The sequence below is a fragment of the Poeciliopsis prolifica genome, unplaced genomic scaffold (genome assembly GCF_027474105.1).
Source record: "Poeciliopsis prolifica strain line A6 unplaced genomic scaffold, Auburn_PproV2 SCAFFOLD013, whole genome shotgun sequence".
Classification (NCBI taxonomy): Eukaryota; Metazoa; Chordata; class Actinopteri; order Cyprinodontiformes; family Poeciliidae; genus Poeciliopsis; species Poeciliopsis prolifica.
Genome location: NW_026562388.1, coordinates 4,036,359 through 4,055,761, shown reverse-complemented (window position 1 = coordinate 4,055,761; position 19,403 = coordinate 4,036,359). Strand labels below are relative to the sequence as shown.

Genomic DNA, 19,403 nt, shown 5'->3' with positions numbered 1-19,403 from the left:
ATCACATAGGATCCTAATAAAATTGACTAAGAATTGCAGCTATAACACAAAAGTGTGAAATCTACATGGTTATGGATACTTTGTACATCTCATTTAACAAGATTTTTGTGTTTAGTCCTCAGCTGCAGTTTATAGGTGAACTACATTTCCAAAACATCATCATATATTTTTGTCTGTGCTTCTGCAGATCTGCTTTTCATGAGCTCCCAGCTTATATTGACACACACTCGAATGTAACAAGCATATGTTTTAGACCTTAATGTGATTGAGGACTTCTGTAGATCGCTGCAAAGTGCTGCCTGAGAGGTTTTATTCTGTAGTTCAACTATATTGTCACCCGAGATTATTTGCTATTGTCCTGACAGATAAGCCAGACCCAAAGTGGAAGACAAGATAAAAGCACCAGATGTTCAGTTTAATCATATTTATTGCATTGCAGATGTAAAACCCTGCACCCTCACAGTGCTCTGATCTCTCTTGCTGCCCAATGCATTTACAAAATAACAAAACCGTGAGCTGAATCTCTGCAGATTACTTGTGTATGGAAATTTATCCACATTGTACATATGACTGTGAAAGTCTAAGGCTAAGCCATGACATCTGTTGGAAATGACTCAACCAGAAACAAAAAAGGGCTTAAGTCTCTATCATGATTGGCGGTGACGCCAATGAGGGCAATCCTCCGGCACAACAATAGCCCATCTCTGATGCATGCATGGAAGGCACTTAATGTGACCTTATCAGCAGAACTCCATGGTGGAAATAAGCAATAATAACAGCGGGGTTCCTTTGTTTGGATGAAACGAGTATGGGAACCACACAGAGGAGCTTCAACCAGTTTAACCCCCTGATGATGGACAGCAGCCAAAGCCTGTATAATCACCCCTAGCTGGATTCCAGCCCCCGTCTTCTCCCTTTCCCCGCAGGAACAAGTTAGCGCTTTCTCACAAATGCTAGCAGGAGGGCACATGTCCATCCTTCTGCGGTAGCCGAGCCACTATTGTTTGTTTAGCCCAGCTGCACTTGAAATGACAATGATCCAGCGCTATGGGGAGGATTAAACCGTCACATTCAGTAAGGGAAGCTGCACCACACTTTCCTTTCACTCTGTTTTATATACAAGAGCAAAAAAGATATCGTTTTATAAAGACCCTCTTGGATTCCAAATCACCTCACATTCCTGATCTTCTCTCCACTTCATCTTATTGTCACTGTCCATGTAAATCATCATCCCACCCTGGCTCCAGGGGTCAGAGTTGAAGCTGCTGGTGTTTGATGAGGTGAAGTGAGGAAATGGGGAGGGAGATGCCTGCACCTTGCTCCATCGCATCCAAGGACAGGGGATTAAATTCGCCCCCCAGCGTGTTGTTGTCAATCCTTTACCTGTCACAGCAGAGGAAGGAGGAATATTTGTGAGTGTGTGAGAGTGTTCAGTAGTCAAGGTGCGTCTGTAGGCCGAATTAGGCCGTAGATCACTTTTGACAGGACTCCGGCCGTCGTTAGAAACGGGAACGAGCTGCTTTCCGGGGTCATGGTCCTGTGGCCGGTTTGCAGAAATGCTCCGGCAGCAACAGATTGGGCCAAGAGCGGAAATACGTAGAAACTCGAGGGGTGAAACTCCTGAACGGGCTTTCACAACAATCACAGAGTGGTGAAAATATTTTAATAGAGACGTCTTTATCTTTTCTGTGTTTCATATGTGACTTCCATCAAATATTCAAAGGAGATCAGAAAACATCATTCATTACAAAATAATTCTAACCTCATGATCTTTTTTGATGCGTTTTCATAGTAAAATTATAAACTGAATTTTTTTTTTTTTTTGTACTGGTATTGACCGATTCAGTTTAAGTGGAAGTAAAACAAGTGAGTTTTAATTTCCTTACTAGTTAAAATCTCTACAAATTTGGTAAATTAGCTTGCTTTTACTCTGATACCCTCGAGACAAATTAATCACCTGAAATTAGAAGGAATTTGACACAAATAATATCCCATTAGCGTTTCCCTAAACTTACAGGCGAAGGAAGAAGAGCATTAGTTCTAAAGCTACTCAGCTAAATGTAACTAGTTACTACCCACCTCTGCACCAAACGCCACATACTAGACTTCAAAATGGATGTTCACAGTAGAAAAGGGTAATATGAACTTCTAGCTGTAATCACAATACTTATATTGGTAAGTTTTTATTACACCTGCAAATGTATCACTAACTACTGTGAAAAGCTCATAAAAAAAAACAAACGCCGGTCTTTTTGAAAGCAGCAGTTTAAACAATTTTTATAGTAAAACTCTTAGTTCAAACTATAACTTGTCATATGTAAGCTGTAAAAATCATTGTGATAAGATGACTAATATTTACCACAATAAACAATTTAACTGCCGATGTTTCGTTTACAGAAGCTCTCCCTCCCATCCGAATGAACGTAAGCTATTTTGAAAAGTCAGTGGATGCATCAAAAAAATATAAATTAGCGTCACAAAACACAAATATTTTTGGCAATATAATTGGCAGTTTATATCTATATTTGTAGATATATATATATATATATATATATAAAAACACACAACACAGGTCTGTAAAAATGAAATATTTTAATTGGTGGTTGGATGATTCAGTTTTGCAATCATAAGAAAACAAACCCAGAAAGATGCATACATAAGGGAGTCTGGGAGACTGCTCACCAATTAAAAAAAATAAAACAAGAACAAATCCCTTTCACACTTTCTTTAACACATCTGTAAGAGTAGGATGATGATTTGCTTTATTGTCACCAAGGAAACAACGTTAAGACATGAGATAAACAAAACAAAATAATATATTTGAGCATAAATTTTCTCTGGAATGATGTCAGTAAAAAGCTTTTCTTTTCTTTTACACACGCACACACTCAGACAGACAGTATTTGATTCAAGCCCCAATCACTCAAAACTGGAACGCTTAAAACAAAAATAAACCTCCATACATGGAGAATGGGTTTTTGCCTTTTTGCTCTACACTAACAAACGTTGGACTGGAGCCCAAACACAGCCCGGCTCTGATTTAGAAGTTATGGGCAAAATGCCTGAAGCTGCGATGTTTTCAAGTCTCCAGTTCCAAAAAAAAAAGACAAAAGACAAAGACGGGGAAGCTGATATGAAAAGTGAGGGTCTCTCTCCCATATCCGTTTCTCTCTCCCTATTGCATTACTTTAAAACTGTGCAAAAATGTTCAAACTGGCGATTGATGAGTCCTAATACTTTGCATGATCCCTCTGGTTCTTCTCTCCTTCCCATGATGAATCATTCCTGATTTAAAACCAAGCTGATCACACCACCGAGGCAGGATTCGGTGGTGATTAGCCGAGATTAACGGTCCGGGTTTTAAAAGAAAACCCGTTGCATCATGTTTTCCAAAGACGAAGGAAGCAGGATGCCTGCATCCATCATCTAAATGCAGTTTGAATTACAACGCGCAAAAAGCCTGTCTTCTTTCCAGCACACTTTAACATTCCCCTCGGTTTTCCCTAATATTATTCATTTTAATACCTTTTGGAGTCAACATATAACAGAGTATTTGTTGCTTTACGTGAAACAAATGTACACAGACAGGCAGTGGACATGTCGAGGTCATTTATTTCACTATAAACACACAACTTTGTTTTTCACGAGCAGTTCTCTAAGCGTTTCTCATTAGCAAAACATGGAAAACCCCCCACAAGATTAACCTTTGCAACAGCAGCTCGCAAAGGTTTTCACACTCTTTAAACTTTTCTGTTTGTCATATTACAAACACAAACTTCAACCTTTATGTGGGGAACTTCATGTGCGAGGCCAATTCAAAGTAATGCACAATTATTAAGTGAGAGGAAAAGGACACTTTCTGCAGATAGTCTGTTGACAGGACAACTACGACCACTTGTGTGCTCCACAAATCTGGCCAGAAGAAAACCGTTGATGAAAGAAAGTGACAAAAGATCCGGTCTGCCAGACTCGGCTCAAATGTATGCAATGTTGGCCCGGTCAAAAAAAGACCAAAGTTGAAACAGTTTGTGGAGGAAAGAAGAATATGCAAATATGTATTGATCTGATGAGACTCAAGGTGAAAGAATTGGAAAAGTAAGGGGTTCAACAAGTCCAAGAACACAAAGTCTTACCAAGTATTTTTAATCTGATTTCTCATGCAAATATCTCAGTATGTTTGAAATAAGATAAAACTAACTTACAAGTAACTTTTCTGCAGGATATAAAAGCTCGTTAAGACAATAATTCCCTAATATTTATGAAAAACTATTAGTTCCACAGGTAGATTATTTCACTTAAGGAAAAAATGTCTTGGTATAAATAAAAATAATCCACTAGGGGAAATAGTACTTTTTCTTCAATGTCAAGAAATTATTGACTAATTTAATTTTCTGACTTAAAACAACCTTCTGTCATTTGTAAGTTTGTTTTTCTCAAGCATACCAAGATATTTGCTTTTGCAGTCAATGCATGTCTCTCTTCTGTCTTCACATAATTATGCTCCACTTTGTGTTGCTCCATCACATAAAGTTCCCCTCAAAATTAACTTAAAAGGTTTTAGTTCAAGAGTTGTAATTACTTTTGCAAGGCACAGCAGCCTTCACCTTCATGCCTTAGTCTATGATTCACTTAAAATTGGTTTCCTACACAAACCTTGTAGGGGGTGGGGGATAACATAAGATCTGTCTCCAAATATTTTTGAAGATATCTCAAGCATCTCCTTCCCGCAGAGATTAATAAAACGCACGCTTGGGGCTACACCAGCTTGCCGGCCGCGTGTCAACATCCAGCCCAAAAGTCCGTGGAAACTCAGCCTCACGCAAACATGTATTTTGTACAGGTAAACAAGCCGGGCCCTGTGGGACCGCGGAAGTACCTTTGAAGATATGACCAAGCACCTGCAAAACGGTTTAAAAATATGAGAATTTTCTTTCATGTACTTTATGTTCACAGTAAGGTCTGCACATGGAGTGGTGCAGGACTGACAGAAATGGGGATATGCTGAGGTTCGAAAGCTGGATTGAAAGTGCAGATTGGTCATTTTACTGTACAATTAGAAATAGTGTAAAGCTACAGTTGTGGGTTCCGACCGAAACATGGAAAGGAGACAAGAAAAGGACTCTCATGAGCGTGATCTGTGAACAAAAAAAAAAAAAAAAAAAAAAACGGCAAGGTAATTGGTCATGAAACGAGTTGTTCACAAACATCCTCTGTCGGTCATTCTCACTATTTACAAAGGCAAACACCAGACTGGCTTCCTGTACACACTATATTTACACACACACACACACACACACACACACACACACACTCTTTCACAAACTCACAAGTAGTCAAAGAAATTACTGTAGTACAATGCAGACTTAATATCTGGCAATAATTATGTTGACTATGATCCAAGTACACAGAGGCACTGCTACCTCACCCTGTCCGTTCTTTGCCCCGACGAGCTGCAGGTCACCACAGCAACGTTTGCCCTTTAGGAGGGTGGGACAGAGGCTTGCATGAGATGGCTGCTTTTACCACGCAGTCAAGACATAAAAAAGAGAAAAGACAGGAGAAGAAGAAGAGGAAGAGAAGCTAAAATGCCACCCACTACATTAAGAGCTCTCATTGCCATGGTGACCGGTAGTTCTCCAGCTCCCATTTCAAGCATTTTTGTCCGAGTTAAGGCTTCCAAAGCGCTTGCCGCTCGCGCTGCACGGTTCCTGGCAGCAACCCGCAGCACATTCACTCGCTGCCCCCTCCACCCCGCCCCGCTGCCACTGGTTTCTTCGCACCTATGTGAGATCCGGTTCTGTAATTGGCTGTCTTTCTTTGCAGGACTGAGATGCACCAAGAGAAAGAAGAAGAAAAAAAACCGGAGAGAAAAGGCAAAAATAATGAACTTGTTAAAGTGACAGGAGCTTTGGGAACCTTTATCAGACACACTGGCGACACCCTTCCTAAAAGAAGCAGAGGCTTCAGTAATGGCTATGGTCCATTATTCATCAATCCAATCCTCTTTTTCGACATACAAAACAATTAAAAAATAAAAAAAAGAAAAGGAATTTTCTTTAGGCAGCAAAGTTGGTCTCAGTGTTATTACAATTTTGCTTTTAAACAAAGCTTAAGGACCATGACAAAAATAAAAGCATTTTTAAAATAAGAAGAAGACTGTTGCAGGACACATGTATGCTTCATGGATGAAATGGGTGCTTTATGCAAGCGCAGAGTTTTTAGTACACAACTTTATGCAGGTTTGTTTTTTTTTCTGCTCCCTGATTCGGTCTGTTATCGCTGTCGTACTTTTCATCCTTTGTTCGGAGCTTTTCCAGTTTCTCTTGATACAGGAGCGTCCGCAAAGGATTGCATGAATCTTACAGACCTGATTTTTTTCCTTTCCTCGTGCTCCGCTCCCCGTCGCCGGGCCGCAGAGGGGGCGAGAGACGCGGGAGGAGAAAGCTGGGACGTTGTCAGCAACTTCTAAAAATGTTCTGCTCTCCCTCCGCTCAGGAAGTAACGATGATAGCAGTGACAAAGACATGAGGAGATGTGGCAGGGAGGCGAAAGGGCAAGCAGGCGCCGATAACTGGGCGAACCTCAATAATGAGAGTTGATGCAAGCTATCAGCCTCCGGTTGCTATAGCAACCCTCCCAAGACTGCGAGTCTCGCGGCCCAGATCTGCGGTACCCTGCGCTTGGTTGTGGTCTTTGAAGGAGGCGGAGCTTTCCGCAGATGCACCTCTCTCTCTCTCTCTCTCAGTGTGTGTATGTGTGTGTGTGCTTGACTTTCACATTATGTATGCATGTCTGTCGTTTGTTCTCGTTCTGTTGCTACCAGCGTTTGATGATCTGGTTCATGTAGTCCTCAGTGGGAAGCCTGGCGCCTGCCTCCTCCGTTCTGCCCCCTTCCTCTCCGTCCTCCCGCTCCTCCCTCTCGCCCCTCTCCCTGTCCCCCTCCTCCAGTGTTGATTGTGAGCTAGCTTGGCCGCGGGAGGGCCACAGGCCGACGCTCAGGCCAAGGCCCTGGTGACTCTGTTGCATGTGGTTCTTGATGCGCTGCTGCCATCGCTCCTGCTGCCGGGTGTACTGGTAGCGCTGCTGGAACAGGTCCTTGGCGTAGTCGTAGAGCTCCATATCCAGCTCGTTCAGCTCCTCTATGCGCTGCACCTGTACAGGAGAGACAAGGTCGCCATTTAATGCCAGATCACAGACAGACACGACCTTAAAAGGTGGAAGAGAAAATCCAGTAAAAAAGATGAAACCAGGGTTTGTACACTTTTTCCCCCCAAAGTAACATCCAACCACTTTTCAAGCATTTCCAAGGTAAGTTTTCAAGTTTTTCCTGCATGACATTTGAGATAAAAACAACACAAATGAACTGAAGACAGTTTAAATTCACTAGTTTATTATATTGTTCATTAGTGCTCATGTCTTGTGATATTCTTCTACATTTTACATTAGAAACAATGTAAATTAAAATCTAATAAAATGACATGTTTTGAAATGTGTCTCTTACACATTCCAATACACTTGTGTAAATAACTTCTCAAAATGACTAAAAAAATTCTAAAAGCTGGAGTATAAAAACTTTAAAAAGGAGGGACTGATACGCAGAAATGTTAAGTCATATTATTCAAAGCAAATCTTAAGGTCATATATTCTTTATTGAGAGTAAAGTCCAAGGCAACTCTTATGTTTCTTATCCCATGTCCATGGGGCATGTCCAAGTTCTTTGAGTGGCAAATCCAAGTCAATCATCAAGTATTTGAGGGACATGTCTAAACAGAATCGAAAATCTTTAGTTCCAACTCCAAATGAAGGATTTGGCCTATTAAAGACACTTCCAAGTTGAGTCTTTGAGGGGCAAAATACAAGTCCTGGAAGGGTAGGCTCAAGCTAAGACTCAAGTTTTTATTCCTAAGTCTGAAGTGTTCAAGAGGCAAGTTCATGTGAAGTCTTTGAGCCTTGGACTGGCAAGTCCCAAGACTTTGAGGGACAAGACCAAGCCAAGTCTGTTTTTCACCCCAAGGCCAGGTCAGGCTATTAGCATTTAAAGGGCAAAGTGAGTTGTGAATCATTGAGGCAAATGTTCAAGTCAAGGTTCAGGTAATTTTGCTCCATTTCTCTTGTGTTTAAGAGACATGGTCTCAAGTCTTATAATGCTAAGTTTAAGTAACGTATCAAGTCTGAGGGGAAAATTCAAGTCGTGTCTCCAGTCCCAACTATGACTTCAGCAATTAGTAATAAGTTCAAATCAACTTCCTCCAATGTAAGGGACAACTCCAGGCCGACAATCAAGTTTATTGTCTTAATTTTTTGAGCTAAAGATGAAACTCAAAAAGATTGTACTGGCAATGTAAAAACAACAGAAACACGATCATGTTAGCTTGTGTGATGCAGCTGGCTTTACTGGAATGTGCCCTTAGTCGTGCGTAAATCAAATACAGAGGGAGAAATGTGTTTAATTAAGAGAATCCCTTTGAAATCTCTGATCAGCTGCGAGATGTGATTTACAAGTAATATGTGTGAAAACAGAGGGAGGCGACATGTTGCGTCCATGTTTGGAAATTAGAGCTTTGGATTGCAGCATGAAGGACGCTGATGCGAACCCAGATGGCTTTAAGGAGTCAAAGTCTTCATCCGTCAGTGAGAGGGAATCAAATCATCTAGAAACAAGGTTCAATCAGCCAAGCCTCGCATGGACCTTGAACTCATGATGGGTAGGCGTGCACTTTTCACGGATTCACAAAAGAGTTTAGGAGAAATATATATATTTTTTAAATCTGCAGCCTAGTTATTTGAGAGCTGTCTGTTTCACACAATGGTCTCTGAAATTAGATCTCATAGAAATGCTAATTTTAAAAACAATTTTTAACAAAAATATACCACATGCAGACTCCCCACATGCCCTGCTCCAAACCACTACAATGAGATTTTTCTCCCTTTTATTCAAACCATTGGTCCACCTTTTGAGTCTGGCAGCTGTGCATATTTTATTCTCTCTGAGCAGCCCGGTTTGATGTTTAAATCACCACGCTGCAGTGTACCGGAGGTAGGTTTTTTTTCTCTCTCTCTGTTTTTTTGCAGAGAAATTGAGCTTAAGAACTCCCACACTGGGCCAATCAAAGTGTGAAGAACTGGTTTGAAGCTGATGTCTTTTAAACAGTTAAAGTTATCTCAGTCCGTTTCACAGCGATTCGCGACCAGTGTTTACCTTCTGTTTTCCCATTCAGACTTTTCTGCATTCATCTCCTCTTCAAGGATACGTTTTCATGTTTTTCTGAGAATATTTACTTTCTTCTTTAAGAGCAACTCAAATGAAAGGAATACCTGATTTAATCTCAAAACGCAGACTGTGCTGTTATAATCGCAGTAATTAAATGAGGTAAATAAATGCGACTTCCTTTGGAAATAAAGTGTGGCAGAAAGCAGTTCAAAGAGAGTATTTACGCCGGTTGGTATTGATAATGTATTGGTGGCACTGACCGTAGCGTTGTCCAGGTCCACCCCTGCAGCCCGGGTGCTGTTGTACTGCATGAAAGGCCTGATGAAGCGCAACCTGAAGGTTCGTTCAAAGAGGAACTGCGTTTTCCTCTGGTACTCTGTGAGTCCGAAGAAGGCCATGTCTCGCAGGTTCTTCTTGGCCGACTCTAGCAGCAGCTGGGCCCTCTTCTTCTCTGGAACCGTGGACATGTTGTAGCAGCCGACCAGGCTCAAGTCGGCCAACATGCGGACCTGTGGGCCGGGAAGCAGATTCATGGATGAACTTTCACCCTGAAAACAGTTACTTAGCACCATAACTTCTATCACATCTGACCAGCTTTCCTCATTGCTGCTGCAAAAAGGCATTCCCAGAGCATGATGCAATGTTAAAGTTTATCACAGCTTCTGGGACAATTTCTTGTCCTGCACAATTTGTTATTGTGAAGAGACAAAATACAAATTATATTTTTTCATATTTAGCATGGTAGCCAAATTGTACGGCAGCCCAAAATGGCCAACAAAATGCAAAAGCTGTACTGTAAGTTATTCCAGAAAGTTTAGCAAAACTACTAATTTTTTACTAATGCCACATTTTTACAAAATGTGGCATTTTGTAAAAATGCTACTCTCACCTACAAGGAACTAATTTATCAGATTTACTGTTTTCCCCACATAGATCGTAGCAAACTAGAAACAAGACTTACGGCTCTCTTTTCTATAAACAGCTGTTCTATAACAAAATGCTGTTCTATAAACAGGCTTTTCAACATGAGCAATGAATCTCTGCATCTCCTCCAGAGACCCAACGAGCCTCTTCTGATTGATACGGTCATTGCTCAGCCTGTTATTTTAGGTGGATGTTTTCTGATGAACAACTTATGTCGTCTTGCTTCTGTTTGTTTACTATTGTTCTCTGAATCATTCTTTGAACATCTGCATTTAGAATTTAAATTACACACATGTTGTTTTATAACAGGTTATTTTTTTGAAGGCAACTAGTTGTATTGGATTTCATTTAGGTGTCAGAGTAATGGGGATCTGAATGAACATACCCCACTTTTCATATTTTTCTTGTAAAATATTTTTAAAAGCAAGTGTGCTTTTTTTCCCAGTTGGCTATTATGTAATATCTTTAGTTCAACTACCCCAGAAAGCGCTCTTCATTTCAAAATCAAGCGCATTTAGTACATATTGCAAAATAGACAAATGAGAAAAAGTCCAGCTGACAACATCATGTACACCTTAGCCTACAGGTTCAATAAGATGCGTCGGGTGTATGGTGCGGATGAAAGTCACAGGAGGCTTAATAACCCCCCCAGGTGCAGATAAAATAAGCTGGGCAACACAATGAGGTGGGAGACAGAAATGGTACAAGGAAAAAAAAAACAGCATGAATTTGCTGCTTCTATGGCTGAAGGGAAAATGTCTGCCAAGGTGTGTGAGAGTGTGTGTTTTATACATTACACAAGCCTTTTTTTTTTTAGGAAAGAGAAGAAAAAAACTCAAACTAAAGATCAAATTTCCTTTTTTAAGAATATTCAACACATAATCTAATTTTCCTGAGAAAAGCTCATTTCCTGTGACATCATCTTGAAGTGAAACCAGCTGCAGGTGCAGGCGAGCAGGTCATAAATCATGCAACAACTCCCACCTCCTGGAGCTCAGCCTGTACCGTGTTTGTTTGAATTGTTTTATTCTTTGCGTCGTTTTATTATACGTGAGCTAATTGCTGCGTACCTGTCTGTTGTTGGCCAGGTTGTACGGACAGTCCATGAACTGCTGCAGCGTGCACCCTGACCAGTCGGAGCCTTCGTAGCAGGAAGGCAGCTCCTCGGGTGTCGGGGTTCGGCCGTCACACATGTGCAGGGAGGTTTTCCACGTGGCTCCCCGCTGCACGTGCCTCCACTCGCTGAGGTAGCGGGACACGGGGTCCCTCAGCAGAGTGATGTAGTAAAACTTCCTGTTTGGTGACAAAAAGGAAGGAAAGATGGAAGGGGGGAAGACACAGGTAAGAATTGATTTTCATAAAACACTGAAAGTGATGTGAAAGACATCCAGCTACACAACTTTTATGAAAAATGTTTAAAGTTTAAACATTGAACTCTAAATGCAGCATTTAGAAAATATTACAAGAAAAAAGTTTGAAAATGTAAAACCTTAAATCCCAGACTTTTCTGAATGTCAGGATTGGATGATTCTGATCATAAAGACAACCAAACTTGACCAGAAAAGTGAAGAGAAGAAGGATTTTACTTAAAAATTGGGAAACTTATAAACAACTCTCACCATCTTCTTCATGAGACTTTTATAAACAAAGTGTCTTGAGTCAGAGGCTTCTTCAAATTCAATGCATTACAGACCTCTACAGAGATCCCTCCTGGCCACAGCCATCACCTTCTACAATAACTCTTTAATTATATGAGTCACAACAACTTTTAACTTCCCTTTGGAATCAATAAAGTCATTCTGAATTTGATCAGTTTCTCAATTTTATTGAATTACGCAGTTTCAACAAATTAAGTTAAAACTACAAAAATCACAGAAACTTCTGCCACAAAAACAGATGTAATTCCACCATTAGCCATGTGGAGGCACTGTTTGCAAGAGTTTACATTGAAAGTTCATTTCCCTCCAATCCAATGAGAGACTGAGGTCCCCATATGTTATGTTTATTTAGCAGAAACTGCTTTCTGATGCAGAAAAAGTGTGTGTCTAGAAGACAGGAAGTGGAAGTGAAAATGAGCAGGAAGTGGAGGAGGAGAAGGAGAAAGAGGACATAGTTGATCGACTCGGTATCCGAGAACCACACCGTGCAGGAAACAGACAGTTGCTGGCATGAGCACACTTCCCTCTGCAGCCTTTGCATCTCCAGGCTGCAAGGCTCGGTGTCTCCAACACCCTTCCTCCTGCTTCACACTGGCGTGGTGTATGTGTGAGAAATAATGGTGCGTGGAAAGGCCTTGATATCTCTCTGGAGGGTGGACACTCCCACTCGAGTGGAGACCTTTCCAGGTCCCAACATGCACGCTAATTACTGCAGTCCAATCAGTCAACGCATCCTCATTAACGACGTAGAACTTTAATGTGCATTAAAGTCATGTTTGAGTATGACTTTTCTGGGCAAAGGACGCAGGCCAGGAAGACGCTGCCCTCCTTCCCTGCACGCAACACGTCAGAGGAATGTTTGCAGAGGAAATTTTTTTGTGCAAACAGGACTCGGATGTAGTATGTTGGCTTATACAAGAAGTCCTCCTCCTCACATAAACAGACAGACTCTACATGACCTTGGACGTCTTCACACTTTGTTGCATTACGACCACAGAATTTAACGTATTCTGGATGCAATAACTACGGAATCGGATTGAAAGTCATTCATGGTTTGTTAAGTTTTACAATTGATAATCATTGCAAGTGTTTACCAGGTTCTACATCTGGTAACTAAAACTGAGTTCATTATGTTTGGAGTATAACTCAAGGTTCATTCAGATTTATCAGAAACACAGTTTCAAGTCCTACAACAGGCTATTAAGGCTTAGACTTTGAGTAGGTCATCCTAAAACATGAATATTCTTTACAATAGTCCCACATTCACAATCATAACATTGTGGATGTGTGATTAGTCTCGCCTGAAAGTGAACTGTTCATGAGGTTCTTTTGGCAACAATTGTCTTCTTACGGTTCTTGCATAAACAGAAGATTCATAGATACACAGGTAATTGTTATTCATATCAACATATCCTCGTTTTGGTCTTCTGCTCATCCCAACCAGCCACACCTTTGTCTGTGTACACCTGCAAGGCTGAATGCCACATTAAGGAGTTTGCAAGGGTGGAGTGCCTTTTATTGTAATCCTAGTTTGCTCCTGTTAATTTTTAGTTTGGAAGGTGAGTTATTATCATTTGGTTTATTTGTTTTAAATAGGTAAGCTTGGTTTATACATTTCAGGATGGATCATCTTCATGTTATGATCTGGCCACCCAAAGACATGTCAGAACCTGAACTCTGCTTACTAAATAGGTGACTTCCAGCAAGCAACTGGTTGCACTGGATTTTGTATGTGGACTGAAACTCCACATGTATGACTTTGTGTTGGTCTCTCCCTGAAAATCCATAGAAAAATGCAATGATGTTTAAGGTTGGAAAGTGACGAAATGTGAAAAAGCAGAAAAGCAGTGACACGCAAAGAGTAGCCGTTTCTCGGTATTGAGAGAAAAGAAAGATTGGGTAGATCCTGGTCTGAGCTTTTCCTGGCAGCTCGAGCGGCAGCAAAATAAACCCCAACCTGATTTGGCATGAGAGAAGGTTTGATCCATGCAAATGAAACAAATGAAGTAGCTGCAGGGGGATCACGGACAATAAAACGACTAAAGCTTCAATCCGGTGGCAGCTGGGAGATCCCGGACAACCAGCCTAGACAGACCCTCAATCCCCGACCATAGATACGAGTTTCCAAACTCCAAATCCCATCAAACTAAACCTAAAATCCCATCCTACTACCCCCTTCCTCTCCATGTCTAATAAAAAAATAAAAATAAAAAAAGGCCAGCCGAACCAGAGCCTGCAGGAGAGCGGGGGAACATTATGGAGATTCCTATGATGACATTATCAGCATTCTTAACACTCCCCAGAGTGCAGTGTGTGTTTGTGTGCCAGTTCATGAGCCTGCTGTGGGTTTCAGAGCAAGAATACGCCTATTAAATCAGTGATGACATTTCCCCCCTCTTGGCTCCCATTCCACAAAAAGAGAAGAAGAAAAAAAATCATGGTGCTGTTTGGGCCTTGCTACACAGACTGGAAGAAAGAAAGAGAGAGAGAGAGGGTAAAAAACAGAAAGGAAGACAGGAAAAAGAAAAAGTACGAAGGAGGCGGCGGAAGAGAATTTCAATTAGTTTTTTTCTAATACTGTGAAAGTAGTGAGGGCCCCGAGCCCAAGTGATTTATCAAAGTTATGGCTCTCACTATAATGAAGGCTCAGGCATATTACCACACAAAATAAATAAATAACATGCACGCAAACCCACTCACACACACACACGCAAGCAAGAGAGCCTCCCCGCAGTGTCTGCTGGGTCAGACAGACTGCATAGCCGGTGTCGTGGAGGCTTTCTCGCCTGGGAAAGATCTAAACGTCTGGCCTTGGACGTAGATCCCTTTGTAATGAGGTTTTAGCCCACAAACATCCACTCGCTCACCAGGAAAGTCTGCTCCCAATCACTCAAACACACACACATTTCCTCCTTGAAAGGCAGCGGAGCGTTACAGCAGATATTTTACCACGACGACAGGTGATCTTGCCTGTCAATTTAACCTCAAAGCTAATACGCAGCGCTCTTTGAGTCTCACTGTACACATTTCGGAACATCAGCGTCTGGCTGAGTACGGGAATTTGCAGTCGGGGCACAGCACCCTGCATCGCCCTCTCCCAGACTATATTTACGTGCCGTACATATTTACGTGCCGTACATTTTTCATTAAGTCTCCCAAGAAAAAACATGAATGAGTAAACTAAATAAACGCAGAGTAGGAGAGCAGCATAAAACCTCACACATCAAATATCAAAAGAGTGCAGTCATTGGCTTATTGATTCAACCCATCAGACTAATTGTGTGAGGGAGCTCAAAAGAAACAAAATCAAATCTTTGTTTAGGTGGTATGAGGCTATTGTCTGGAGTACTGCCAAGCAGAGCAGAGAAGACAACTGTTTTTGCTTTTGTCTCACCTTTTCTATTCTGCCTGTTGATCATTTTTAATGAATTTGGCACCGACAGTGTAAGCGTGTCATGGTGCTATTTGGAGCAAAAGAGAAAGAAAAAACCCCCAAACAAACAAACAAACAAACAAACATGCAGTCGCCTCAATGTCTTTGCTTTTTGCCCTCCTTCTCTCTATGTGTTGTAAAAAAGTGAGAATAAGTGCCTTTTGTGCTTTGCTTCTTACATCATCAGCATTAATAAATGTCAAAAAAAATTTAAATACTATAAAAATTGCTGAAGAAGTTTTGTTGGTGCGTAGGGCTGGGACTTAAATTGTTTCTAGCAATTGTCTGTTTTTGAAGATTTCCTTTTTGAAAAATCTCTTTTTTCCGTGGGTTTCATAGAGCCCAGTCAGCCCAAAGCCATCCATTTTTTTTGACAAGTGTGTTTTACACCAATCTATTTGAGTTCAGGTCAAGTCAAATTAGGGATGATTAAAATAAAATCCAGTTTTTGAAAATAATTTTTCTCTAATGTAATTTATTTTTAAGACAAGAAAAAATGGATTAAAATGAAAAATCAGATTTGATCAAATGAAATCTGAGATTTTATTTTTAAAACATAATAGTAATGATGGAGTTTAAACACCACATGGCATTTTAAAATACTGGTTCTGACCCAATAAACATCAGATTTAGTTTCGACCAGTCACTGGTTGACTTTCTACCTATACAATCCAACTATGAAATAATGGGCCTTTATTTTGAAGGGCAACCAGCTATCACTTTTCATCACTAGCAGTTTGTCATTTTGAATCCACTTCTGCAATAGCCAAACTAAATTAAAGCTTTAAGGAGTAAATAAACTTTATTTTTAAGGTCAATCAGAATACCGTTTTATCACTGGATAAAACGAGGATTTGAATTGTTAACTTAATGTTTATGTTACCCATTAAAAAGTGAGACTTTTTAATTTTGAAAACTGGTTGAGGTTTAGTTTAGTTAGATACTGGAGACAGATCTGGCATGTAATGAAAGTCAAGATTTTATTTTCTCATTATGTGTTTAACCACCAGAAACATGCTCTAAATAGATATTTTATAGAACTATATGCAGCTGTCGAAACTGTTAGATAATTTTTCATACCTGCAATTTGCATTAAATTTCATATGCACCGGGAGCCATATTTCATAAAAATTGTCGCTGTTTGTCAAACTCAGACTTTCCTAAATGAATTCATTGGATGTTCTTGCTTTATTTTTGGCTGGGAACTTTATTATGATTTTGTTTAAAAAAAAATTGTGATCACAAAGGGCGGATTAAACAAAGCCTTCCCATGCACTGAATCGCTCTCCATTCATCGCAACGTTACAGACAGCACCTGTCTGTAAACACCATAAACATAAACGGCAAAAGCTTTAACACAAAAATTGCCATGACCAGCCTTTTAATGCCAATGCAGCTCATATTTTACAAGGACCATGTTTATGTGATGTGTCTCAGCGTTATCAAGAGGAAACACACAGCAGCTGGTGGTGTTGTGGTCCCAGAGTGTCTGGAGAAAATGAGCCAGTTTCCTGTGGGCCACAAATCACCAGTTTTACCACGTCTCTTTAACCTCACTTCCCTCCTCCTTAAATCTTTCACCTTCACTCGTTAGACCTTCTTCAGTCCGTCAAAGCTTCGTCTTACATTTGAACCAAAAGTCTGGAGCCATAACTAACGTGGTTCAATAAATATTCAAATTGAGTCAATTTTACATAAAATAGTTCCTATTTTTAAACTAAGTGTAGCTTCACAAGAAGCAACAAGAGAACCAAAGGAAGCACAGCTGCTGGTTAAGAGCTGCAATACACTAGAGACAGAAAAATCTATGTTTCCTAAGGCAACTCAGGAGGAAAAAAAAAATAAATTAGAGACCTTAAATAAAAGGTTATGGCTTGTACACATTCTCATGTAAGCACCCAGACACACAAAAACAGAGGCGCCAACTGCACCCCGCTGTGCAGAGCAGCTATGATTTATTAATAGTCCACGGATGTTTGTTGAAACCAGATCTGCTCGACAAAATAGATTTTTTTTCCCGCCTCTAAAAATGGAACCTGGACTCAATCAAAACAGGAAAAGAAAAGAAGAAAAAAGCAATGAGGAAGATACAGGTTTGTCACCTGAATACAAAAGGTTTAAACAATGACATTTGCAGAGAGGGGGAGAGCAATCATGCAATACAAGTGGAAGAAACTAAAGTCCAGAGAAAACAGGTTGAATGATTTTTACAGAAATATGCTAAAAATATCTCTGGAAACTGAGAATAATGACAATTATGAGATTCAGTGCCACTGTGGGAAAACTGCTCAAACATCTCCATTGAGAAATCCGTTAAATTAGAATCAGACTGTAAACAAGCCCCAACCCAATTTGTGAGTGAAGTCTCCTTATTGGGGTTTTAGGACTTGTATGTCTCCACCCTGTTTTCTGAGGCTCAGATGAATCCAAAGTATGCAACAGAATGTTAGGAGAAAATGGGCAACGTGTCAGAACATGAAGCTCAGCAAAAAGCAGTGTTGTTGTACTCGAGACCGGTTTTGGTCTAAGACCATTTTTTGATGGTCTGTCTCGTCTCGGACTCGACCTCATTTGGTCTCAGTTGCTGATCTGGATTTTATTTTAAGACCAACTGCACTGGCTGCCACTTTATGAGAGCATGCTCCTCCTGTCTGTATGCTCTTTCAAATCAATTTGATTAGCAATTTTGATCATATTTGACATTTTATTGTGTCATGTAGTGCAGGGCGCTGATCTTCGTCCCCTTGACTTGATCTCGGACCCTAAAAGTCTTGGTCTTCTCTCGGTCTTGATACACTCTGGTCTTGGTCTTGACTACAACGCTGGCAGACTGTAGCAAAATCCTTCCTCTTTTCTCTATTTGCCGTCAACACACCAGCTAAGAGAGTACAAATATCCACCATCTCTGTGAAAATGACCCCTCATCACCAAACCTCACACTCTGACCTCCTTCCCACTTCTGTGTCCTTTCCTCTGAATATATTTCATCCTGAGCATCCTGAGCAGCTCTGCCTCACAACGATCTCCTGAGACAGACAGAAACAAGTCGTCCAGATCAGCTGTGTTCTCTAACTAGGTCTACCTAGATGCATCGCCTCTCTGTTTGTTATCTGATCAATAACAGCCTCAGGATCCAGACTGGCTGTCTTTGTTATGTGGACGTAAAGCATTGAAGACATGCTATAACAGACGGGAGCAAAAGACAGACAAGGAGTTAGAGGGACTAGGAGTGAGAGGAGTCAATGTTGTGATGAAGTAGGTAGATCCAAATGGGCATAAGCAGAGCGATGTTCTGGTTACACATGAGGACAGCAGTGAACATTTTTCATGTTCTAGCTGAAAGCAGGAAGGCTTTAAGGTTAAGTAATCTGTTTCATCCAACCAACGTTAATTAAAATGGGTATCAATGTGCGCCACTGCAAGAATCTTTCAAATAGAGCATAACTTTATGTAGCTGCAAATGTTATTTTAACCATCATTAATTAATCTGGCAAATTGTTATAGTTCAAATTATAAATTGCAAAATTTTGAAAGCCTAAAATAAAACTTATTGTGTTGACAATACCCTCTAACTTGAAAGAACAACACAAAACTAGAGATGTGTTCATTATTGGACCAGAGATCGGAATCGGCAATTTTCTCTTGATCCGCTCTGAATGTTCATTAGTCAAATCAATCAATCAAATTTAATTTGTGTAGCACATTTCAGCAGCAAAGCATTTCAAAATGCTTTACGTAATAAAAAACAGGGTCGTGCAAAACAGAATCAACAATCAAAACATGACATTAAGTGCCATTAAATTTGTATTACGTTTCAAATACAATTCTAAACAATTCATCTGAAAATTAAACACCGAAACTTCTGTATTTTCAATACGTGCTCTCATGCAACTTTGACGCACTATTTATTGTATATTTAACAAGAATTTGAAATGTTAGAGAAATATTTGTGTAATTTTGCCTTCAAAACTGCTACACATTAAATGACGTTTCGCTTAAATGTTAGAATCTTTAGAGAAAAAAACTGGACTTGACTGAATCAGAAGGTCAGACCCAAAAAATGTAGAAATGGGTCTGATGAGTGCATTTCAAAAAGATACTCATCGAAATGCAGGCCTCTAACTGCTTCATTTAGATTTACGCTCATCTGCTTTCCTGGAGTGGCTTGTTCTTTCGT

The 19,403-nt window shown here is 40.3% G+C and overlaps 1 protein-coding gene across 1 annotated transcript in view; it reads right to left on the bottom strand.

The window, feature by feature from the left end:
• Window positions 1-2,575: 2,575 nt before the first annotated feature.
• hs6st1a (heparan sulfate 6-O-sulfotransferase 1a) overlaps window positions 2,576-19,403 on the bottom strand; it is a 69,629-nt gene continuing 52,801 nt past the window's right edge. The window contains exons 2-4 of the mRNA XM_055038097.1: window positions 11,206-11,428; window positions 9,472-9,720; window positions 2,576-7,152 (exon numbers count right to left, since the gene is read on the bottom strand). Coding sequence (XP_054894072.1) covers window positions 6,817-7,152; window positions 9,472-9,720; window positions 11,206-11,428 — 808 coding nt within the window. The 3' untranslated portion in view covers window positions 2,576-6,816. The remainder of the gene's footprint in view (window positions 7,153-9,471; window positions 9,721-11,205; window positions 11,429-19,403) is intronic.